Source organism: Vidua macroura, chromosome 7 (genome assembly GCF_024509145.1).
Source record: "Vidua macroura isolate BioBank_ID:100142 chromosome 7, ASM2450914v1, whole genome shotgun sequence".
NCBI classification, from domain to species: domain Eukaryota; kingdom Metazoa; phylum Chordata; class Aves; order Passeriformes; family Viduidae; genus Vidua; species Vidua macroura.
The window spans coordinates 21,634,712-21,660,917 of NC_071577.1; the positions used below are offsets into that span (position 1 = coordinate 21,634,712).

General features: G+C 38.6%; 1 protein-coding gene across 1 annotated transcript in view; it reads right to left on the reverse strand.

The window, feature by feature from the left end:
- Positions 1 to 26,206, reverse strand: part of CERS6 (ceramide synthase 6) — a 99,037-nt gene that overhangs the window by 26,771 nt on the left and 46,060 nt on the right. Inside the window, exons 4-6 of the mRNA XM_053982802.1 lie at positions 19,496 to 19,553; positions 7,285 to 7,335; positions 6,126 to 6,218 (exon numbers count right to left, since the gene is read on the reverse strand). Coding sequence (XP_053838777.1) covers positions 6,126 to 6,218; positions 7,285 to 7,335; positions 19,496 to 19,553 — 202 coding nt within the window. The remainder of the gene's footprint in view (positions 1 to 6,125; positions 6,219 to 7,284; positions 7,336 to 19,495; positions 19,554 to 26,206) is intronic.

Sequence of the window (26,206 nt, forward strand, 5' to 3'; positions counted from 1 at the left end):
AGGCAATGACCACACTTCTCAGTTCATAGTAATTTAACCTAATAAAGTGAACATTTGCAGTTGAAGTTACTTTGAAAACGCATATGTACATGCAAATCAAATTCCACTGTACTTTTTATGCAACAAGTAACATATGATTATAACAATATGCATAACGAAGTGCCAAATAATGCACCATTCAGAAGAAAGAAAATAGCTACAAAGGAGGGCACTAGTGCACTACGACAGCAGGCACCTGCAAAGAACAACTGGGAGAATCCCAGATCCAGGCTTTTATTTTTTTTTTTTTAATCAAAGTGCTTTGTCTTCACACTGTAACAGGGTTAGAAAAGTCTTCAAATGAGCTGGAGCATCTCCTCTTAATTGGTTCTAATCTACTGCTTCTCAAATGATGCAGGCTAGTTGGTCTCCACACCAGTAACTCTCAGTTATTTGGCCATAAAGTAACTGTTACAATTGAAAAATCTGGGAGTGGAGGTGCTCCCAGAAGTAACACCACATTCCAGACAGGGGCAGATAAAGCAGAGGGAACAACCTGCCTGCCTGGCCTAGGCTCCCAGACTGATTAATGAGAGAACAGGACCTGCAGAGATGAGACTCTTCTCAGGAAGGCACCGAGTCAGTAAAAAATAAGTCTTGTTGGCATTTGCCGAACTACCTGCACAGCTTTGAGAAAGTGATATTAAAACCCTTAAGAAAAGATCACAGGCAACATTTAACTGGGAAGTTTCTCTATGCGCCAAATGTAAAACCTGTAGCACAGCTCTCAGCAGATCTCATGCAGACATCTCTCAGAGTGGCTCTCATGCAGAGCTGACAGAAAGGAGAGAGACCCAGGCAGACAAAAGGAGCAGTTCCTTCAGGCAGCCTGCTCACCAAGTGTATTGGGAGGTGGAATTTGGCTTTCTAATAGCTTTTGTGCGCCAGTCCTGCTGAGCTGTGGTAGTCTCCAGCTAAGTAGCCCACAACAGAGAAAACCAAAACTGTGCCTTGAGAGGGGCAGCACCTGGTTGCAAAGGAACTGAAGGTACCTGTGTCGGGCAGGAGGGCCCTATGGAAAGTGCCATGAGCTCCAGTTAACACAGGGGCAGCTCTGGAAAAGCAGCAGCTGCGGCCCCTGACTGCACTGTCTCTTCAGTACTGAGAAGCAAACCTGCAGTGTTCCCAGCTCTCTTTGGGAATATAGCAGGCACCACTGGTTTTAAGGACGTGCAGTGTCACTGCCTCTCAGTACCAGCACGTGCCTTCCCTGCAATGTACACCTGCAGTCCATGGAAAACCTGCAACTTGAGCAGTCTCACTAACTGAAGAGGGATAGGACCTGCTTCCAGCCTATCACTCATGTTTAATGCTATCAGGTGCTACAAGATCCTATTTCCTACTCCTCAGTAGGCACTGCCAGTACCTCCAACACAAAACTGAGGAAGGGGAGGAGGGCAGGGAAGGGGAGAAAAGATAAAAAGACTAAAAGCAGAGACTCATATGCCAGTTTAGTATATACCAAACATTTCTCAGCCAAGTTATCTGGCCCCCAGAAGCATGGAACACAATAAAATTCATTCAGCAGTCATATTAAGCCATTGCTTTAAATCCATTTTCTTCAAGAAGACAGAAGAAAAAGACAATTAAAGGCTGTTTCCCTTTCTGAGTGTCGTAACAGAAAACACGGGCATGGCATCTCAGTCATTTCAGGAACTACAAACACACACATGAAGACCATTTCACCACTTCACAATAATAAAACCAGCAAAGCACCTACCTTATTCCATGGGATTAGAAGTAAGCTACCATTATTGCCCTATGGCCATACTGCAGCCTAGCTCTTTACCTCCTTCGCCTGCAGGTACAATGGCGCTGTTCTTAATTTTCCTTCCAAATGCAATTATGTTAGCACATAGGCAGTCCTAATGGGCAAAAAGTCAAGTAGAAGATCTCCTCTATTTTCACAGCTGACACATTCATGTTCTACAAATACTAGATTTCTAGTCCCTCTTGGGTATTCTTTAAGGCACTCCTGACAATATGGATTATTCCTAAGAAATCCTAATGTTCTTGGGCAGCAGTCTTCTGCATTTTTGCATGAGTCTTCTTAAAGAAATGCTGTCTGGGGAACTCCTTCTGTAATAATGTTTCTTAAAAAAGACAGTTACTTGACTCTGCCACCTCTGAAACAGAAGTGCTGGACTGACCCATGGAAAACTGTGGTGAAAAAAGTAGCAATGATATAAATAAGACTGCTTTGTTATTGGGATTGTTTCCTCTTTGTGACATTTTTAAAGTCATTAATTAACGCTATGCTCTGAAGAATTAGATTTTAGTTATACACAAGGATATTGAACACACAGATACCAAGTAGTACCTGTGTTCCCAGGTTACTCCAGCACTTTCACTCATATACAGTGGAAGAGCAGATGTACAGGAATGGGCTTCTTAATTTTGTTTTTTTTTTTTTAGTTAATGCATTTCAAATCATATATATGTTTGTGAAAGATGTTTTTATTTACAGAAGATTCATAGCCTCCAGTTGTAACTGCTGGAAGATGTCATGTGCCTACGTTAAGAAAATCTGTGGCTAAGAATAGGAGAAAGAACCTATTCTAGACACCATCAGTGGGAAGAACACAGGGCAGACAGCAGAGAAACCCCATGGGTCTCAACTTGTAGACAAGCCCTCTGGAATTAAGGCTTCTGCCACCCACATTTGTTTAACATGTCACAGTCATTGACTGAACTGCCAAGTGGCCATGGAGCATTACTGCCACTGAAGGGCAAAATATCATCTTCATGGCTTATATTACAGATCAACAAGGAAATGGAAAGGCCTGCAAAACATATGCAATCTAAACTGCTTCCACTGAAACAAAAGATATCAATTCTGTGTGTCTTTCTTTACCAAGAGTCTCTTTGAAGAAAGAAATCTAGTATCTAAATTTAGCAAAATCTAATGTAAATTTTCTAGAATTAAAATTCAGTATTCAAGAACATTAGCGGCTACAGATAATTTTATTCTTGGAATGACTGAACTGTCATTTAAAAAAAAAAGTAAAACATAGAAGCTCTAGGAATTGCCAAATGCTTGGAAATAAAAGGTGTGAATACACAGAAAGGTCTTCTAGACCTTCTACAAACCTGTTAAAACTCTGAGTAGAAATTTTATACATTTCTTTAAATGTATCTGTCAAATATTTTTCCATTAAACAATACATCAGGTATCCAGAAAGCTTGTAAAGAAGCCTCACTGCTTTTAAGCGTCATCAGGTGCTTTTGAAACTAACAAACTTCCATAATTTTTTTTTTCAGTGTTTTACAAAACAGGAAGCTGGGAAAAGATGATAAAACACCAATTCACACTAGGTTTCAGTCTTTGAAAATGAACACCCTTAAGGGAGAATATCATAACAGCAACACAGTGGATATTTATGAAGCTAAAAGCATGCCATTATAAATCTGTAGAAGTTGATACACATAGTTCACTGACTTAATGCCAATAGTAGGTTTGTGCAACAGCTTAGTTTGCTCACGCCTCCAGTCAGGCAAAGACAATCTGGTGGAATTTGTAACACCTAAATAAAGATAAACAAGTATTTGAAAGTCAAAAAAAGTAAAAAAAAAAAAAACAAAAAACAAAAAACAAAAACAAAACAAAAAACCCAAAAAAAACCAAACACACACACACACACAAAAAAACAAAAAAAAAACAAAAAAAAAAAAAAAAACAAAAACAAAAACAAAAAAAAAACCGCTGGAAGTAATTTTTGAAGTCATCGGTTTGCTATCAGAGAAGAATAAATGGAGATGGAGTAAGTCCATTTCTCTTGATCTACAGTAAATAAAATACCAGTTCTGGAGTTAGGCCAGTGCTGAGGGCTGCTGCTTCCAGCAAGGACACACTGCACCTCTCATTCAGACAAACCCAGCTACATGAAAAAGAACACTTGGCTGAATTCTTGCAGTGCACAAGACTGCCAGGGCACTTCTGATCAACCCAGAATAAAACACAGCAACTGCTGCTGAATTTAAAGTATCTAAAATGATAACCAAGATTTAGATAAAAAAATTCCTCTACCTGTAACATGAAAAGATCAACAGCTTACTCAGGTTGAGAACTGTTAATCTGCTCCATACAAGCCAACTGTGAAATATTACAATAGCATCCAATATTAGCTGGCAAATTTCCTGCTTCCTGTTAAACAGATCCCTATTTCATATGGGCACCATTCCACACATCGCATGTGGAGTGCATTACGAGGCATCCACATTTTTTTAAACTGAGCCTTCTTTTAAAAGAGAACTACTATGATGTTGCAAGAATTGGTGTCTCTGTCAAGTGTCAAGCTTGCACTCATTTTTGCCAATTATTGTAAGTCTTTAGTACTAGCTTTTTCAGCTCTGTGGGTTTCCTTGGCAGCTTGCACTCCAAACAGTTTTACTGTGTGACACCAGGGCACAGCTGCATTTCTCCAATCTGATCTTCCTCATTATCAATTTTGCTTATACTACACAAAGAGCTGTCTCCACAATCCAAACTGGTGAGTGAATTAATAGGTCATTAATAAAGATGGCATCTCCACTGCTCCCTACTGGGTGCTGATAATGAAAGGCTTTTGACTTGCTATTATTGCACTGCAGATGTTGTGCTCCTGCTCTCTGCTGGACACTGCACATTCTCAGACACGGCAGGTGCTTGGGACACTACTTGGATCTGGTGCTCTGGGTTCAAGAGCTGTGGCTGGGGTGTCAATAGGCTGTTAGCAATTCTCTTCTCCACCTCTATGTCCCGTCCTATTTCCACAGCACGCTGCCCTAAGGTTTTTCTGATAACAAGTGCAAGTCATTTATATATAACTAAGACACAGACTTGGCCCCTGCAGTGTAACATATTAGTCAATATTACTCTTGATTTAAATTCATCTCCACTATCATACAGCTCCCTTAAGCATTGTTTCTCTCTATCCCAGTTTGTGAAACAGGAAGTTATACTCATTTCAAGCTCATGATTAACAGAATGTTTAGCATCTACAGACAATGCAAGCAAGGAATTTATATGTATTCATCACAAATTGGTTGCTTTACTTTTAATTTATACTCCAATATGGATTAAAATTTTGTGGATGCTTTCTTGAGATTTCTACTTCTGGAATAACCTGGAAATCCAAACAAAGAAGTGTGTTTCTACATAGGTAGCTCTGGCATAGGACTCCCAATAATACACTGTGTTTCTAAATGACAGATAAGTTTATTCAGATCATAATGCATCCTTCATTTACTCTTTTCAGAGTTATGCTCCTGCTAAAATTCTAATAAACTGGAACTTTTCCATTAGCATAGCCTACAATCATTGATTTAAATGACAGCTCAAGGCAGCACATAAAGATATTATAAAATCCTTTCAAATTTCAAAAAAAAAAAAAAAATTTGAAACATTAAAGCCCCTGCAAGAATAGCTCAACAGACTGTTATTACAGAGTAACTGTTGTGCTGCTTGTTCTGCTGTGGACTAGGAGTCTCCTTGGAGGACAGAACTTGGCATATGGAACAGACTGCAATCAATTCTGGAAAAAATATTTCCATTTGGACAGAGTCTTGTTTTTTTTCATTAACAACTCTCTAACAGCAATGCTCAGCTACATGACTGGAAGGGTAAAAATTAAATATAACATCCTTTTTAATATTAAATGTTTTTTGCCGTCCTTTTGTTGAAAAATCTGAAAGCCCTCATAGATCTTATCTCACAAAGTGAGAGGAGAGATTTAAGAGGCAGTCTTGCCCTTTTCTTGGTATTTCATTGTTTAACTCTTAGGAGAAACAGTACATCTACCAGATATTACCTGTCCAATTCCATTCAAGTCACTGCATGAAAGCAGAAGGTTGTTTTGGCTTCTGCTATTTGCCCTTCAATATTTTCTCCAGGCTCTTCTTTTCATGTGCATAAACAACCTCACATTATAGCAACAATGAACAGAGTAAGACAATCACAGTTTCTCAGTCATGAATATCTGCAGGAGTTGAACACTAGAAAGAACTGTATTTCCAGTTCACTGCACATGTAATACAGCTATTCCTCAAGTAAAGAATGATATGTTAAAGCTTAAAGCTTTCAGTGTTTTTAGTCTCATTGTTCTTACCTTTCTTTTGACATCAATGAATTGAGAAAACATTAAGGACCAGTAGAATGACAATTCAACTATGTAGTAGTAATGAAGGTCAGGCATCAGGGGCTGAAAGAGAGAGATGAGGAAAGGTTAATAGAGTCTAAGTGACATTACAGGCAGCTGTGGCCTATAGGAGACATGTTTAATCCTAGGGGATTATTGAATTATACATAAGCATTCTATGTGAAAAAATGATGATAGCTGCCTCTTTCAAACTCTGATGGCTCTGGAAAAATAAAGCTTCCCAACACACTCTCTTCTAATGATTTAGTCCTGACAATACTGTAATACCAAAAATTATGATGTTGTCCATTTGGAACCCAGAACAAACTAAATTCTGGGTATTCCTAAGTCTGCTTTGAAAGTTTACTTGAAACATCTTGCTGTATATCAGTAATGTGGGTTCAAAACATAGCAAAAAAACAATGCTAGAGTAGACTAGAAAAAAAGTAATGCTAGTATATAATCTCATTTACTCATTATGAAAACGTGGGCTTTGAGCAGGGCTCTTTATAATAGAAATGCCTACTTTTGAAGAATTTAACCATCTTCTGGGGACATATAAACATTGGGAAAGAACAAAATAAAATATATTTATCCAAGTGTCTTGTCTGATATACAACATGGTTACAGAGTTGTTTCAAAGTAAAAGAAATTTTTAAAATCCACAACCAAAACCAACCTAGGGTAACTTCAAAGAAGGTAACTGGTGGCACACATAAACACTTTGACCCTCAGCCTAAGAGAGCCAATCCTCTTATTCACACTTTCCAGTCAGGCAATTGCTTTTTTTCCCCCTTCCCTGCTCTTAGGGAAGAAAAAAAAAATATATATATATGCACCCTAGACATATAGGGTATATATGTATATCTATATATATATAGATAGGTTAAATTCTTTCAACTGCAAACTCTTCTCTGGAGCTTTTGGAATTTAATGTATGGAATTCAGGAGTGACAGCTATGTTCATCTTTCCGATCTTGAACTCAAGCAAGATGGGAAGAATCTAGCAATGTTCTGAAATGCTGAGTAGCCCATTCACACAAACATACTGGCACAAAGCTCCACCATAACAAAAACAGAGCCCTGCAGAAGTGTCATGCTTGTTTTTAGACAGCACTGTAACTTTTACCTGATATGGATACCCGCTCCAGCACTGCCTGGTATTCCAGAGCCAGGGTGTCTGAAAGAAAGAAAAAGCAAACCAAAGGTCACTATAAACCACTTTGTGCAATGTTAAGTGCACATATTTAATATTAACAAAGGACAAAAAAGATAAGAACTGCTTAGAATTTGCATTTTTTTGATAGAGGCTATGAAAACCAAAGAACAAGGAGACTTCTCCGAGTTTCACAGCATGAATTAGAGCAACTTTCCTGTTTTTGTTGGTACCCCATGACCTCACTTTTGCAAGAGTGCAGACTGAAAGTAACCAGCTCATGCTTGGATGGTCAGATCTCACACTATATTTTCAATAGAACAGGAAATTTTTACCTCAGCCAACCTAAACATTTCAAAGAAGATTCCTTGCATGTGCCATTATATATAGGCATTCCTCCATACAGGATCCATCCTTCATCTTTACATAGCCTTATCTATTCTACATTCGAGTATAAAGGGGACAGAACATCATTAGTCAGTCTCCTGGATTAAGGCAGCACACAGCATACACTTACAGCATTAAATGCTTCCCCTAGATCACAGTTTTTCAAATAACTCCTCACTGCCTGAGAAAAGGCATGTTCTTGCTTTCACCATCAGGGGGAGTAGCTCATCTCAGGCAAACCATAATATCAAACTCATCCAAAATACAATGGGTGAGCGCCAAAGCAACAAAACGGACACTAAGCAGAATGTTAAAGCCCCAGGCTGAGAATTAGGCTAGGTCGGAAGGATTTTTTAATATGCCCTTTAATGAAAAAGAAGATAAAATAACATTTTCACACCAATCCCCCCAGTGCTCCTGAAATGAAAAAGAATAGTTCTTGCAGTAGACTGAAAAGTATACCAACATTTGAAGTAACAGACCTCATAGAGTTTCTGATTTCCTCTCTCAAGGATGCTGTAAGAATGCTTAAAGTCCATCCAAACTTACCCTTCCCTCCATTAGAAATAGCTTCTTCATGGAACCAATTAATTGGTTCTAATGTCTCCACAGTATTTACTGTGCTATACAAATCCCCCTCATTTCATGCAAGCAAAAAAAAAAGTCTTTGGAAACAGCCACAGCACCCCTGCAAGGCAATATAAAGAATCTAGCATATTTCTGTCTGACAGTTGCCTGAATTAGATCCACACAAATATTCTAGCATAATTCATAGTTTTAGCCAGGTTTGAAATGCTGTAACTGTCTTTCATATCATATTCAGCAAAAGATATGAGATGCTTCCTACCCAATTATTTTGCTGCCTAAATTACAGGTCCTAGCAAAAAAAACCCATATTTTTCTCTTTCAAATATTATGACATCTTAAGTCTTCTTCATAGAGATGCTTGCTGCAGGAGCTACAGATACAGAGGTTTATGAGCAATTAAAATGCTGATTGCTAAATAAAATAGGCCTTTCTTGATGAAACTATAACCACAAAGGCCTACAGCCTATCACAACTGACAAATAATGTAATGTATGCATTAAGCCTCAAAGACCAATACAGCAGAATATATGCCCCTTCTGAGCCACATAAGGCTCAGAAAGCCATGCTGCCATCTCAGACAAAATGCTCCTGAGTAGCTGTTTGGAAACCTAATGGATGCTTTGTGGGCAAGATCATTTAAAATAGCAGGGCTCCTGCAGCACCTTCTTACCCTTCTTGCCTCCCCAGCCTCCCTTCCCCTTGATTTGCCTTGGCATCTCTGAGTTGCTCTTAGTAGCTTTAGCAGCAGGGCATTTTGGTTATGCTTGTCCTGGAGGGTTTTAGAGAAGAAGTAAAGAGCTTGGTTTAAGCACAACCTTCCTCTCTGACCTACACAATGAGCACAGCCCTAGACTGCACTCAACATTCTAAACGTAAACCACAGTTACAGTTGGACCAAGAAGCATGTTATTTACTCCTCTGTGAACCTCACAACTGTGGAATACTGTGTAGAGGCTTCAGTAGGAAGCATCAATCTAAATAAAGCTCACACAGTCTGCAGTATGAGACCTAGAGCCATTAGTGAAAGGTGGATTAATCATAAAGGACCTAGGACTGAAACTCCAGCACTCAAGTGAGTCCTGTGTGTGCCCATAGGACATGTCTGCAAACTTCCTCATAACAGGCAAGTTCACTGTGAAGCAGAGCACAGCTCTGCCTGAAAGTCCCATTTTGGATGAGAAGGTCAATGACTTGGCTCCACAACTGATCCTTTTTTGATTAACATAAAAGCATGCTTCTGTTTTTGCTGCCTGCTGAATACCCAATTTTCATTTTACTTCCTATTCTTGGTATATAATGTCTGAGGAAGGGAGGGACATGAGGGGACTGGAGAAGAGATGAAATGCAAAGATCCTGATAACAAAAAGCACCCCCCCCCCCCGCTTAAGCTAGAAACAGAATACCAAAAACTTCAATACCAATTACACTAGCACCAGCCCTACAATACTGACACCCTGCCTTACAGTTTTACCACACTTAGGTGCAGTGCCAAATGAATGCAATATCAGTGACAGAGAATGTAAACAGCTATTCAATCTGTTGAGATTTACAGTATTAAGGAACACATCACCATAATTCCATTACAGGAATATCTGTTAAAAACGCCATCAAATCTCTCTCCAACTCTGTGATTAAATAAGAGTAATTTTAAAGAATTCTTTGAGAAATAAAACTTTTCTTGAGATAAGGGAATGACTGAGGATTTGGGAAACAAACAAACAAACAAACAAAACTGCGGGGACTGCTGGGCTCCAGGACGGTTTGGATGGGTGGTGATGAAGGATCTCTGAAGTCAGGTCTTTAGAACATGTGGTTTATTATAAGGGGTGAAGGGCCCTGCATAGGGCTTTCCTATTTCATCTTCCCCAACACAAAACCCTTCCAAAATTATCTCAGATGTTTGCATGCTGAGCCGGAAGCCCTGGGTTGTTTTGTATGCATTGCCTCACTCACTTATCTCTAGAGAAAGCATCTAATTGGCCCCCAGCTTTCAGAAAGCCCTAAGAAGTGAAAATCTCCAGGTCAGTTTCACTGATTTAAAACACACATCAGACAGTTTCCAGTCTCTACTGGCCATGAACAACAGGCTCTGAGGGCACCACCTTATCAGCCAACAACACCAAGAGCGCAGGATGAACTGTGCAATAAACTGACACCCTGCAAGCACCACTGCAAGCCACCTACACATCAAAATTATGTATGCTTCCCTCTATCCACAGAATCACGACTTCTGACAAAACACCATGCTGGGAACAAAGAGAACTTAGCAAAACAACAAAATCCATGGCTACTATTTGGCATCAATTTGTGCAGGTTCTTCCTTCCAGTGACTGTTAATTTGGTTTAGGATGCAGTTGCTTCTCACACCAGGAACAGAATTTTCATAAATCCTTCACAGATCCAAGCAGTTGTTGGTATTTCTTGGCATAGCTAACTACAGAAGTGAAGACAATATGACACATTGTCAATGAACCTCCTGAGGGGTTTTTTTCATATATTGTGACTAAGCAAGCTGTTTTAAGTTTCTGCAGATCAGGGGCTTCTTTTCCTCTAGAGTTTAGTGCTTTGTGTCTGTAGAAAAAAGGTTTTAGGGGAAAAAATGCTTCTGCAATGAAGAGTGCTCAGTGTTTCCTTTCAGCAATCTGCACTGTTGACTTCCAAGCATAATTAAAAATTATATTTCTGCTAATGGGAAACTATAAAATATGGAAGAACTTATAAAGGCCAAGATTAATAACAATCACTGGAAGATGCACTTGACATTCAAATGCAAATATATGTGTGTTCAAAAAAAGGTTTTAAAAATATTAATTCAAGTTTTGATGTATTATTTAAAATTATATTTGGAAAGGCAGAGTAAGCTCCACACACACATCCACTTTTCTCCTTAAAAATATTATGTACAGAGATCTGGAGCTTATGTCTTTTGTTGATAAAAGTTTACTTTCAACTTACAGCTTATGAGGAAAATGAAGCTGGCAAAAGGAATTGATAATTAGAATCTGGAAGGGTCCTAATATTAAGGTAATGTGCTGAACAGAATTGAAGAACACTCCAGATAGAGAAATTGGTGACTGTAGCATCTCCTCCTCCTCCTCTCCCAGACAGCCACCAGCCCCCTTACCAAGCCCAGCCATCAAAATATTTGCTCTTTTGTGTACCTTCTTCTTCTGACACTTGCTCTGCTGGTTGCTTTGTAGTAAACAAAACTTATAAAAACTTTTGCCTTCATGTGCAATGGCAACATTTTCAAGGACTGTTTGGTCATGAGCAAGCTGAGTGGCCAGTGGTGCTATTACACTTTAGAGCAGCTGGATGTCTACATAAATATTCCAGGAGCTACGCTAAAGTTCCCAGAAACACTATTCAATGTATTTTGTAGCTCCTCAATCTACATTGTAAGAACTGTGCATAGAAAGTAGTGGACACACTCACCCAAGCATTCCAGATGCCTGAAAACCCTTGGATGAAGCAAAGCAGCTGTACATTAGCTTTACAGCTGCCTTCTATTTTTGATCACAATGCCAGACCACATCAATTAGCCTTTATGGATTTACTTTATTTAAAAAGACAACACATAACTGCATGCCTGCAATTAGTTTTTTAAGAGAGAGTACCGAAGTTTACACTTAGAAAACCTTACCTTGGTGGGAGGGAGACCTGCATAAAATTAAACCTTTAAGAGAACAGGAAAAATCCCAAGAGCAAATCATTAAAAACATTAAATAGGGCACTTCAACCCTTATTGATCATTGCAGAGTAGCATGATTTCGGACTACTCCTAGTTTTCCTATAGCATGCAGCTTCAACAAAGCTCCAGGGTTTCCAGTGCTCTGATACTATGGTTACTCAAAGGCATACAGAAAGTGGTTAATAATTAAACTCATCATTACATATCTACTTCCTGTAATTATGTTCCTATTTGTGGCTGCTCTGCCAGAAGAGTCCATGTGTCTGATTCTGCCAGCCACTGCCTTCCTATACCATGTGTTGATGGCAAGTGTTTACCAGACTCATTGTACTCCTGATGCTGAGTTTTGGAAATCCTCAGGCAGCTGCTTTCCTTTGCAGGATTCACTGTGGCTTGCTTCACTGACATGTAACATGTTCCAGCACTGCATGCAGTCCATGAAGGGAGACAGAGTCGAATTTTAATAGTAAGAACAACTCCATACCAAGGTAAACATAAAATAAAATTTCATGCCTAAACCCAGATGTTTAAGATTGTGGTATTTATGAACCTACACTGCCGACTGGAAAAACACTGTATAGAGAAAAGCCAAACAAAAGCCCCAACTGATGTGTTTTGCTGTACTTTCATATAGGTATATTGTAGCAAGGTCTCAGGATCATCCCTGACAGTCTGAAAATTAGGAAGTTACTGCAACTGCAGAATTTTTAATAGGAAATACAGGTTTTCTCTAGTTCACAGGGCCAATATTCTCTAGTTCACAGGGCCTTGGAGAGGCAAGAATGTATTTGGCTAACATAGTGCCATTATGGGCAGGTGGTGAAGAAGACCTTTCATTAGTGAACTCCCCACTCTCAATTACTGCCACTAAAACCCTGGCAGAAGGAGCTGACTGCTTCTCAACACAGACACCACCGAGTCCCACCTGTGATGACTGAGAGAGCAGAATTCCTTTGGACAGGTTGCTGGAACAGGCAGGCCAAAAGCCACCCCAGTGTGTGGTCACTAGACAGGAACCCATCTCTAAGCACTTTGGTCACTAAGCACAGCTAAAACGAGGCATAACCCTAAGCAACAGTGAGTAATGACAGACTGAAGTAGCTTCTTCCCCTTCCACTCATGCAACCACTGCACTTTTTTGAGGTGCAAATATACTGTATCAGGGCAATTCACCCGAGGGGCAGCAGGTGTCACTACAACTGAAATACTTAGAATCACAGAATATGCTGAGTTGGAGGGAACCCATCAGGATCATCAAGTCCAACTTCTGGCACTGCAGAGAACACCCCAAGAATCACATTTCTTGGTGTATGTAATAATGTCACAAGTACTAAGTACTATATGAAAAAATCCCAGTGAGAGAATCTCTGTCATATTGTATTTTCCTCTAACAGAAAGACAGAAGGGGGAAATGTTAATTAATTTAAATATAAAAACACAGTTTGCAAGGAATTTTTCCTGCTCAGTTCTGAGTCAGTGACCATAATAACATTTCCTTCTCTAAAGTAAATGAAGACAGCTAAAATAATTTCCCAAAATGTCTAAACTTACATAAAATGTTATATTCATTTTCCCTGTTTTTCACCTTCCCCCCCTGCCGAGGAAGTGCAAAGACAGAAGTCTCCCAATGTTTCCATTTGTCATCTGCTGGTGGATCTATTCTGACATAACTTGCAGTTTTCTGCAACCAATCTATTAAAACAACTAACAATAAGACTGGCTGGTAGGGATGAGAAGAGGGGAACTGTCATAAATTGCATACAATTTTGTTTAATAAATTGTAAAATTAAGTTTTAGTATAAAACCATAAATAGTAAATTTGTGCCACAGCAAAAAACCTAAAGTAACTGGGCAAGAGGAAAGAATTTTTTCTTTCTCATCTACTTGAGCCTACAATTCCTGCAGACAGGAAAAAAATCCCTGTTGAAACTCCTTAAGTTACCTGTAAGATAACAGCAGTTAAAAATAGAAGCAAAACTCTGGATTAGTTTCAAATTTACAGCAGTACTTCCCCATGCTAACCTGGCACTGTTCAATAGCCAGTAGCCAAGAGCATCAGTGGGCAGAAGAAATTATAAAGCTCTGAGACGTGTGACAGGTTAACATTGGAAGGGAATATACTAGGAAAAAACCCAAAATATCACCAATGATGTATTTATTTATTGCCAAGATTTTTTCCTCTTCTATTGAAAAATAAAATGAAGCAGCTTAATAACTTGAAGCACTTATGGTATAAAAACACATTTTGTTCTACAGGTTTTACTAATTTAATTGAGAATACAGCTATCTTCCTCCAAGTCATTCCCTCAGTAGTGAGTTCAGCTGAACAATGGAAATGCAAAACACCAGTTACATTAGTAATAACCTGTTCTTATATCCAAACATGTACTCTTGGCTCAGGTTTAGTTAGCTGTGAAAAACAGGACTGCTTCATTAATTTGAATAGAAAAACATGAAAAGCTCATAGCAATAGAGTGCTGAGCTAATACTTTGCTACAGGTATGAATGAACCACCTTAGTTTATAGATGAATTTAAACTACTTTTATCATAAAATTGTCCAAATATAACACTTTGTGAAATATTTCTTCTACATCTGCCATTTTTATGATACGACCCTGAAAAAGTTTCAGTCTTTCAGAACCCTGGGCTGCCAAGAAAATGAATACTGTGCTGAAGGCAAAATTAGCAACCAGTCCACTGGGGGATATGAGGTGTGGCAGCCCCTCCTTCACTCACCCAAAGAACAGCGTAATGCACAAGCAGCAGAGATGCTGTATATGGCTCACTACCAGCTTAACTTGCCAATTTGATGATTACATAGCATTTACTTACTACTCTGATGTTATTAAATACCCCCAGCTGGATTCAAAACAGATAAAGTGAAATTCAATTCTAGATGCATTTTTTGAATTAGTGTGTTGCTTTTCCTTCCCATGATTATGTAAAATTTGTCTCCGTTGTATACATTTGAAAGTCCTGTTGCCATCCTATTACTGAATCAGGATACCATTGATATTCTCCTTTTGCTTTTTCTTTCAAAAACCTTCAGTTTCCTTTCAGCCACAAATAAATTCTGCCAACTTGCTTAGCTTTGTCCTCTTTTGCCGGATCGAGTTATTATCCTAACTTCCAACAGCTCATGCAGTGAATTACTTCCTGTGCTGACTCCCCTTCTCTTACAAAGCCTCATTGTCCAAAATGCATTCATTCTCCTTGTTGATGTACACCGAGGTGCTGCAGTCATTTAAAACTGAGTTTCTCCAGTAGCTTTGATCTTTCTCATGGCTTATGATTTGTATCAGCATGGCTCATGATTTGTATCTCAAGCATCCAAAACACTATTAATCTCTCCTAAATGCCCTCAACAATTTTTATGCCCTTTTGAAGATATATCTGAAACAAATTCCTTTTCCATGAGATGGCATCAAACTATGGTCTTCCTGGAAACCTTTTCCACTCGTGATGCTTATTTAAGAATGTAATATGGCTTTTCCCCTTTCTCACAATAGCATTCTTCAAAAGACTCTAGAGCATGGGTATTCTTTCTTGCTCACTCAGTGAATTAGAAATTGTTTTATTTATCACCTTATGTTTAGCCCTGCTTTCATTGAAAGGAAAAAGATTATAATTCAATTTTAACATTCAAAATTATTTTAGATTAAGAATTTTCATCACTTACAGAAACTGAGCAATTGGTTTTACAAGTAAAAAATAAAAAAGGTAATAAAATTCTCCAGAGAATCCAAATCCCTTTTAAAACAAGCACAATCTGCCAAATGTGGGCTTCATTTCCTCCCTTAGTGGCCTATGTATCACATTATCCCTCTGCTAATAGCACAATAAAATATCAAATATCAGCATTGTGTTAAAAGGGCTCCACAGTGGCCTCTGGCATTCTTCATTTAAATAAGAATATTTATCCAGCATTGGACAAATAAGCTCACTGGACAAAAGCAATTACAAGACTTCAGTAACAGATAATATAACAACCTTTCAGGAAGAATGTGGGAAGGAAACATCACAACAGATGCAGACTAGAGCCGAAAAAGTGCCCAGCAGAATGCCTGCTTCTATTGATTCAAGAATGAAAGAAACACCAAGGCCTCTGGAGGTAAACCCCCTGTGTCCCAGCTTTTGCCAGTGTTGTTTTCTAGAGTCAGTTCTGATTTATACCAAGGTGGTAGATATTTTCCAAACTCATGCTTTGGTATCGCAGTGCTAAAACCAGAAAAAAAAATATCAGCCTGCTTTAAGGAGTCTTATTCTATGAATCAGATGATCAGACATAATCCAAACAACGGTATGAATTCTTCCAAGATGCTGCATTTCTGCTCCAAATGATGTAACATGTAATGTGTTCTGCAAATAGCTTTCCAACAGCTGAGGAACTTTTATCACAAAATCAAGTCTGTCCTACTGCTACAAAGACTGAAAACTGTCTAGAGAACTGGACATTTTGAATATAGCAATTTAATTTTATGAAGTGGCTGTGCATAACAATCATTATTTTTTCATCTAAGGTTAACAATCTCAATAGTAGATAAGCTGTAATACAGAAACAACGTCAATAACCAACCACCACTTTATTGATAAGTTCTTTTTTTGTATTTCAAATGAAGGTGGTCTGACTTTAGGCTCTAAAATTCTGGAGTATAAGCAATCTGAAATGGCATTTACAAATTCTACACCACTCTCTCTGGGCTGTAACATATGCATGTATCACTGCTGCTATTTTATTACAAAAAGAGGGAAAGAATAAGCCAACTCAGCTGAGCAACAGAATGCAACACTCTCTCTCACAAAAAAAGCATGAAGCCAGTTTCTCTCAGTGTGCACACAGAAACTGTGGGCCACTAACAGAACATCTCCTGCTGTCACACAGAAGCTTGCTAGCTCAGTGGTTAGGGCACATATGAGGATAATAAGCACTTCAATTTCTTCATTTGAAACATCCTATAGTTTCAAGAAAGAGGAACTTTCCTAACAGAAGAACTGGAGCTCTACCTGTTGGGTTTTTTTCCTTCATACTACCCTGCTATTTTCTATTTGCCTTCCATACATTTATGTCCCTTGAGTAAGCTTTTGGAGTCAAATTTACACTTCAACATGGCCTTCTCTGTTCTTTTGCAAGCTAGATGTACCACTAGAAATTTTAACTACCCACCAGACAGTTCTCAGGAGACAGTTCTCAGTTCTTCCATAGGGGATGACTCATTAGGAAGGACACTCAATCAGCTGCATACATCTAGAAGCTTGTTGCACCCAGTACTTTTAAATATAGCCACAGCATGCTCGTATCATCTGCCTTACTTCAACATTAAGTTTGAAAAAACGCAAGATTTGTTTATCCAGGCAGATGATTCTTTTCCCAGTACAATACCTACATGCAAGTTCAGGTTTACAAGTCTCAGTATAGACTTCAGAAGACTTGCAGAAAATTCATCCTCTTCTGTGAGATTGTAATTCACATGGGCAAGTAAAGGAAGGAAATTAAATGTGAAAAGTCTATATATGTCACCTGGAAGCTTTGCTTCCATATGCTTGTAAATATTTTTCATTTTACAGCATTATACAGGCACTGCTTAGCACCAAGGATGAGCAAGCAAGAAACAAGCCAATCCTGAACTCTTTGCTCTGTTTCTTTATCACCAAAGATAATGATATTTTTTCCATTTAATTGAAGCACAGTCAGACCATTAACTCTTAATGAGCAAAGGCATCATTTATTTAACTACAAATATTACTGAGGAAAACAAAAACATTATCTCATTCCTATGTTAATGATAAGCAAAGCAGTCAGTTTAATGCCACTGAAACTTAAGGTCTTGTTGACATCACTACTGGTGTGGTATTCTGCAAAGAAGCAGACATGCAAATGAAACAAATGATAGAGCTGAAAAATCTCGGTTTCATTCAGAAAGGAAAGAATTTGCATACACATGATCAAAGTGGAAATATAATTGGTTACTTACCTTTTATGCTTCAAATATTAGTGATTTATAAAGACACAAAGAATGCTGTAGTGAATGCTGGCTTCAGTCCTTCAGTGCTAAAACATCTCATTCAGAAGTCTGAAAACTAAGACGGCGATGGTCACATCTAGCATTTGCCATTTTACCAAGACTGGGGTAATAAGGATTAGATGGAAAGGTGAATGCTTCACAGTAAATGATTCTGTGGCCCACCCACCCACTCTGCAGTCACTAATAATTGAAACCTGATCTAGAAAACAGTGAAGACTGGAGCTGGCAGCTAGCAACAAAGAAAGTTTAATTTTCTCTTTCAAAATTGGTACCTTGGTCCATTTCCTCACACAGAACACTCATTACCAGATCTGCTCTTGAAAACAGTATTTGAGGTAGAAGGTGGACAACTTGAACTCTTAACCTACAATTACACTGATTCCTTCTTCTTATAAAGTATCAGAAATGACACAGGTGAGTTCGAATCCTGATTATGATGATCTGTTTCATCCCCTCAGCGCATTAGCCATCACACTGCAGGGCATGTTCTGAAACACACAGTGCTATGGGATCAGGCGACCATACAGCATGTTAATGGATGAAGTACACATAAAATGTAAGTGTTCAAGGAGACAGAGGGAGAATGGAACTGCATGCTGCTCTGGCCCATGCTTCCCCTGGGGCTGACTGCTGCTAAATAGCTGAGAACAGCTCTGATGTGCCCTCCCTGCACAGGCACGCCACCATTCCTGCTCACACCAAGTTGCCTTGCACCTGAGACAGCCTCAAGAACTACAGACACAAAAAAAGATTAGTAAACCTCTTACTTACAAAGCACCAGAGACATTCAGGATACATTTTCTTGTGTCAAATTTTTGACCAAAACAAAGATTATGTGAACACACTGAGTGCACCATTCCCCTAATTTCACCTCCTAGAATTACAGAAATATGGCCCAACTTGCACAGAAGCTCTGAGAACAAGTCACACTGTAAAAACACTTTGCACCACAAATCCGTATTACTCTCTATTGCAGGGTTAACAGACCTACGTCAGAGTGCTTAGAAGCTTTCAATACCCTTCTCTTTTTAAATCAGGTGAAACACACCACTGATGGGAAACTCCACAGAAACCTCCTTCCACAGTACATTAGACAAAGAATAGGCAAAAAAGGTATTCTTTTCTAAAACACTAATGCATTTTGTTTGCTAGTAAAAAGTAACCACTGTCAGAGGCATTTAAGCAAGGACAATGGTGAAATTGAGATTAATACTTTGGTAAGCCTTACTGCTAGTTTAATACCTATAATGAAAAGTAATCAAGTGAACTAGGCATGTTGCTACACCATTTTTCTTTTAAAACCCCATTAAATATTGATAAGAACTTCTATTCCTTACCAATGCTAGTAGCAAAGCATTTTATGAATGTAAATGAAATTTTCATTTTCACTCCTCATGAACATAGACTTTATGCCTGTGCTGTGCTTTATATTATACCTGCACAAGACTTCAAGTCTGTGAAATGTTATGGAAGCATAATAATATAAGTGCCTACCTTTTTCAGGAACCGTACTCCATAGGTAAATATATAAAGGTAAAATGTAAATCTCCACCTGTAAAAAGGTACAAGAGATTAACTCCAGGATACCAGGTTTACATATTTTACAGTTCAACACATGATTTCTTATTTCACCACCAAACCACCACACCCTGGTTACACTAACAGAAGTTGAAGCAAAAATATGGTCTGATTTTCTACAACTTTTGTTATCAAGCATTGTGCTCATTTGCCTGCTTTTCCTGGCCTCTCATTAGCTCTCTGAAAGTACTTGCTAATTTTATCTAAACAGGGGGAAAAAATCCTCACACATTTTCAAGGATATTAAGTTTTTAAAAGTTTAATAAAAACAAGCAGGACATTGGAGGAGAGAGGACAATTTACCCATCTGTTGCAGGAAAGTTCATCTCTTATTAGACACCAGGAAAAAGATAATAAGAAATTTTATTAAGACTTCAACAGGTGACTTGGGAGTACTGCATGTCAAACAGACTCTTCAGTAATGAAAAGTGTCATTCACAATGAGCTGGAAATTCACTTGGCAGATTCCAGCACTTCACATTTGGTTTTAGGCAGTGCATTTGAGTCAGATAGATATGCAGATACAGATATATATCCATAATTTACATCCACTTCCCATGCATCCCTTGATGAAAATGATCTACATTTTCCCAAATGCACTCAGAATAATTGCTGAGCTTCTGGTTTTTCTTTTCAGATAGAGGCAAACTAGAAGTTAAGAACAGGATGCCATGGAAAGTAAGAAAAACTACCAGGAGATTTAATACAAAATCATCCTCTCCTCTGTCTTTCTCTAGTCTTCAAGAAAAGAAAACAGACACAGTAACTTCCTATCTTTTGGACCCATTATTCACTTATGAAAGAGCTACTGGAGGTCTAAGGAAATAAAACCATAACCTTGTGCAGTATAAATTCTTAGAGGCATTCCTTGGGGCTTTTTTTTTTCCCCAGGGTTGGACTGACTACACACACATGCTTAAGGTAAACACCAGAGAAGTAATAATCATAATGTTTATAGCAGGATGAGATTTAGCTGCCTTAGTGTGAAGAAATGCTGCAATGTGAATCATCTTCAATGACATATTTTACAGCACTTACAACTTTCTCTCCACTGGCAAAACTATTAGCTTCCAGTTAATTGGCACTGGAGTGCTTTCAAACATGACTGGAATGGTTACAAAACTGAAAATGTTCCGATGTTAAAGGTTAATCCAAACCTTTCTCTTCAAAGCTACTTTTACAAGTATTTAGAAAGACAGTTGTGTCATACATATATAACCCTCTGACAATTTGAGGAGAGTGTAAGAACATCAATGAGATTTAAAGTGTGATACTTCAGTTGAACAGAAACTCTGTTTTACACTGTAGTCTCCATAGCATGGAAGAAATTAATTTATTAAACTGATATGAGAGAAATAGCAAACCCTTCAAGGGTTTGATCACTGTAGTAACATGGCACACTGTTTTCATGCTGGCATTTTCAAGATAATGTGAAAATAGAGTACTTGGAGGCAAAATGTTAGTTGTGCTGGCAGAAACCTTCAGATTATGCACATGAAAGAAATAGCAAGGATAGTATTATGAAGGAAGGATTTATTTGGGTGGAAAGTTTCTCGTTAGGCCAGTCCTACAGCCAGTAAACTTGCCATTCAATTTCATGGTTACATATATCATCTAGTGAAAGTTTTAAGGCTGTCACTGAAAATATTAGGAGGAAAACCCTGTCTAACCAATTCACTGATGAGCACTTTCCATGCCCTTCTTTCACTCCTAAGTGTGAGCTGCTATGATCAATTCCTTGCAAAGAGTTTTATCACCTTTCACATTTCTCCAAGCAAAATTCATAACATGCTTAAGGGCTTTTCTAGCTTGCTGTTGGGAGATGCAATATTCCACAGAGGAGTTCAAAGGCAGTTGGATGTATCTGAAATACATTAATAGCTGAGTTTTATCTGGCGGGTATCAGGGATTTTCCAGTCTGCATGGACATTTGGAAAACTCTGATTGTAGAATGTCCTGCAGCTACCACCCCTCAAAAAATAAAAAGACCCTCTCCCAAATCAGGCAAATTAAGAAACACTGATATCCCCATCTAACTCTCCACCCACCTCCCAAAGCACTGACACTGCTATAAATTTGTGCTAAAGCCATGGATTGCTCTGGAGGAGAGCTTCTGGAGCTCCAGAAAACCCTCAGAGCCAAGAGCCACTGGGTATTATTTGGGCCTGCTGAAAACAGTCAACTTGCTTAGACTGTTCAGCTGCTACAAAGGTGATAGATGCACACCAGGATATGATATGGTCTTCTTCCCAAATGTGCCAAACAAGTGGACTTGGATTTAGCACCAGAAGATGAAACAAGGCTAAGAATTGAATGATAGACCAAGTTGGTCAAAGTACTAACTTCTTAAAGAAAATAAAAATATTGATAGAAAAAAAAAGCTCATTCCTGCTGAACAACAAACACAAAAGCTGTTCTACAAACTTCGGGCTTGGTCAAATTCCAATAAACAAAAATTTGAAACAAAGCAAAGTTGGAATTGGCCCCTGGCATGTTTATTATCACCATTAACCAGCTAACTCTGGTGGTAGCAGATCAACAAAGGACTTTCATTGCTGTGTAGCTGGCAGCTAGCTGCTTTTTCTGCAGACTTTAAAGGGCAATTCTCCCAGCTCAATACTCCAGATGGTATCTCAATCCCATACAAGAAAGTCCGAGGAGCTTCCCACATTGTTTTACCAGTACCTGTAGATGGTTTATTGCTGCACTTAACAGTAAAACATCCATAAACCAAGGTAAAATAGATGAATGCATACTCAGTAATTTGGGATTAAAGATAGGGAGAAAAGGTACAGGAACTAGGTTATGAAGCTGCATTATTTACTCAAAATCATACAGACAAGGACAGAATGTATGTGAGAAATACCTTTCATACAGTGCAGATATCTCCAAGCAAGATTCCTCCAAAGGTGAACTCTCAAATCAATTCCTTGTAACAAGTACTCTAATATGAATGATGGATTTCAATCTACAGTACATACTTCTTTATGCCTCTATTTGGATCTCACTGAAGCCCACTGATGAGGAAATGCAAATAAAGGGAAAAAGTTATGAGCAGTAATCACACCTATCCACAGTATAGCCCAGTGTCCAAAACGTCTTCGCATTTTGGGAACTTGGGCAAAATGTTCTTTCTGTCTGCACAGGACATCATAAAAGAGAAGGACACCTTTCTTAAGTGTGAGGTTATTGAGTTTTATTCCAACTGAATTCACAAAGTGGTAGCTGATGAAATGCTGTCTTGAATTTGACCTAGGTAACAGTCCCAAATCTAACGCTGGAAAGTGCCCCTGGCCTAAGCACAGTCTGAATAGTTACAGAACCCAGGAAAGGGAAGATACTTAGCCAGTGGTATAAAACCTCCTAGTACCCTTTCTAATATCCTGCTTAAGGTCCTCCTTAAGCATCAGCAGCTCATGCTGAGTGTCTGCATGTCACTGGATACTGTTGTTGTTTGGTTGCCTTCAACAGGGAAAGCAACTTCTTCTAAAGCACCGGTAGCAGAGCCCAAGAGACTAGGAAAAGCAAGGCAAGATGTATACTAAAATATCTCTTGTTCCCCTTTTCCCCCAGCAATAATCTCTGCCCTATTAAAGACATACAAAGGAGGCCACAAGGTGAAGCACTCCATCGTGGGCAATTGCCACATCAATTCACGCTTACCTGAAAGATGAAAACAACTGAAGCTTCTCTGTTTTGTGAGAATTTACTCTGTCTCCCAGACTTCAAACATTCCTTTGGTCAGTTGTATAGAGACAAAATTTGAATTACCCATATACAAACAAAGTGTGCTGCTTTATAGACTGAGGTTAGCTTAAATCCAGCAAACCTAGATGAAAGCACTCAAGGCACAAGAGCTCTGAAAGACCTGATCTGTCTGCTCACAATAAGGTTTATGAGGTTCACTTTAGTCCTCTACTAAAAGACTTCCAAACTGAACCAGGCTTGCGTCTGGTCTGCTCAAACTCTGAGTAAGGGAGATCAAATGGACTTATGGACCTTCTAGCAAATTCTTCAGGTTGTGCTTTTGCTTACCAGGCCAGTGCTTCAAACATGAATGTGACACACTGCAGCAAAAAAGTCAAGCTAAAAAGTGACTCTGCCATAACAGAAAAATAAATTCTTTTCTAATGTAATCTTAAAAAGAATGCTGTAGAGTCCCTCAAAGGTGCAGCAGCAGATCTGACTGCTCTTGTTCTACATTTGAATGTATTCTCAGTCCACAGCACAATCTCAACCCCTTTAACTTTGAGCTGCTAATGAAATCTTAAAGATGCTTCAGCATGACACAGAACATCATCTAAGAAGATGGAAAAGTTGGAGAGCCTCCACTAACTAATTTGATATACCCCATGGTATGCTCAATTCAGCAAAATATATTTAAAGTGTCCACTTGAGCAAGTACTTCACTGGTTTCATGCATATGTCTTGTCAGGTTCCCTTCATCACACATCGATGAAATTTTGTCCTTCAAATTTTCCTCTGAATTTTTGCACTAAAATATGAAATTAAATTTCGGCTAACAAAAAAAAAAAAAAAAAAAAAAAGATCAAGCAGTGGTCAAGCAAAGCACCCCCCTACTCCATACTTTTTGCAGAGCTCACCACATGGGGTTCATGCCCTGTCAGGAATATCTGACATCTTCCCCACGGACCTGCTGTCCAGCTGAGTGAGCTCAGTATGGGTGCCTCCCTACAGAAAATGGTCAAGGCAAAGGTGGAGAGGGCACAAGGCCTCTCTGCTCCTGCAGTTTTTCCCCTTTTTTCCACTTCTTTTGCAGGAAGACTGAGTGGCCAGGCTGTGAACACCGGCACTCCTGCAGAACTTTGCAGCACATACCTCGCAGTGCACAGTGCTTATTGGCTCTGATGCCAAACTACTGTCTACTGCTCAGGTGTGCAAAGATCCAAAGCTATCCAACTGCTGACAACAAAACATCAAACATAGTAAATGCAGAATGCTAAAAACATAAAAGCCATTATGCTTGCAGAATTGTAGCTGTTATTTACAGAGATGTCTTTGCCATTGATTTGCTAAAGACAGGGTCATAAACAGCAATTTAAGAATGCCACACTTCAAAACAGTTAACATTAAAAAAACCTCATCGTTATTTAACAACTAGTCATAGACTCACCATATTGCCTGCAGTTGAAGAAACTGGCTCTCTGGCTTGGAAAACTATTTTCAGAGAAACTGCAGATGCCTGAAGTTTTTCCATGGAAATACACTTCCATGTGTAAATGAAAGATTCCAGTAAAATATAAGATTTGCTGTTCTCCATCATCCACTGCTCACCCTCTGGCAGTGGCTGACAGACCTCTGAGCTCAGGCTTTGGACTGAAAGTCAAACTGAGCTTCATGCAAACTTCACAGTTGCAGGTCTTGGTTCTGGAGATGAGAAGGCTTGAAGTACCATTACATAGCTTGTTCTCCATTTTAATCCCCACAATCTGAATGGACTGCACAAACATGTAGCTGGGCTACAGAATCATTAGTTGGGACTGAAAACTACTTTTTGCTGCAATGGTTTTCTGTGGCTGTGAAAGGAAATGTATATTCACTGTGAGAGTGCTCAAAGGAGCACTTCTGAGGCTGAGTTTAAACAGTTCATATGCTAAAAATTCAATGTTTATTTCTTTTAAATGGGAAGCATCACTAAGTTCTACACATGCTCACTGTGACTCAAAGCAGTCTGTTTTATCCTCAAATTGCATTTTTCTGCTCCCCCAACTACAGTATGACAGCCTTCAACTTTCTGATTCACTCAAGAAGACTTAATCCAATTAATGTTGCTTCTGACATAGCCAGAGGTATACATTCCTTCTAGATGATTACCTCAAAAGACAAATATTTAGAGGATGATCCTGAAAAAATAATGGACTCTGAACTTTTGGATCAACTTCTTAATATTTCTGACATTGTCTACCTACCTATTATACTCCTATTATACCTATTATATATTAACTTTAAGTTAAAACCAAAACTAAACACAACAAACAGTAATCCTTCTCCCCTAAACCAACAAAAAATTTCCCTTAAGATACTATTTTTAAGGCAACAAATAACGTAAAAATACAAGACAGAGCACTGAAAAATAATGCTTAATCCATCCAATAAATAGGAGGTCAAACAGTAGACTCCACAAAATCTTTACTTATCTTCAATATATATAAAAATATCTTAGGTATATATCTTCAATATATATATAAATACCTAGTTTCATACAAAGCTGCAAGTATGACTGTATGGTTGATGGAAGTAGCTCCACTGTTCCAATTTCCTGCCTCCCCAGATTTCTGTAATGATAATTTGCTGCATTTCCACAAAGCTTGACAGATGCAAGCAGATATACAAAATGTTAATTAAAAATAATAGGTAAATAAATGAATGAATAAAATCTTCTTGGCATGGTATTGCTGTTGAGTCAGTCTGGACCATGCAAATGGTAAATAATTCCCACACTGTGGTTATATGTTATATAGATGTTATATGAGGAAGAAGGCATCTATGCACAACTCACTAAGATGTGCAAAATAGTAGGTATGATAAATTGAGAAGACTGTATTGCTCTCCTCTTCAATCTTCTGGATTAAGACTTGACTGTCATCTGATTTTCCTCTTGGTTGC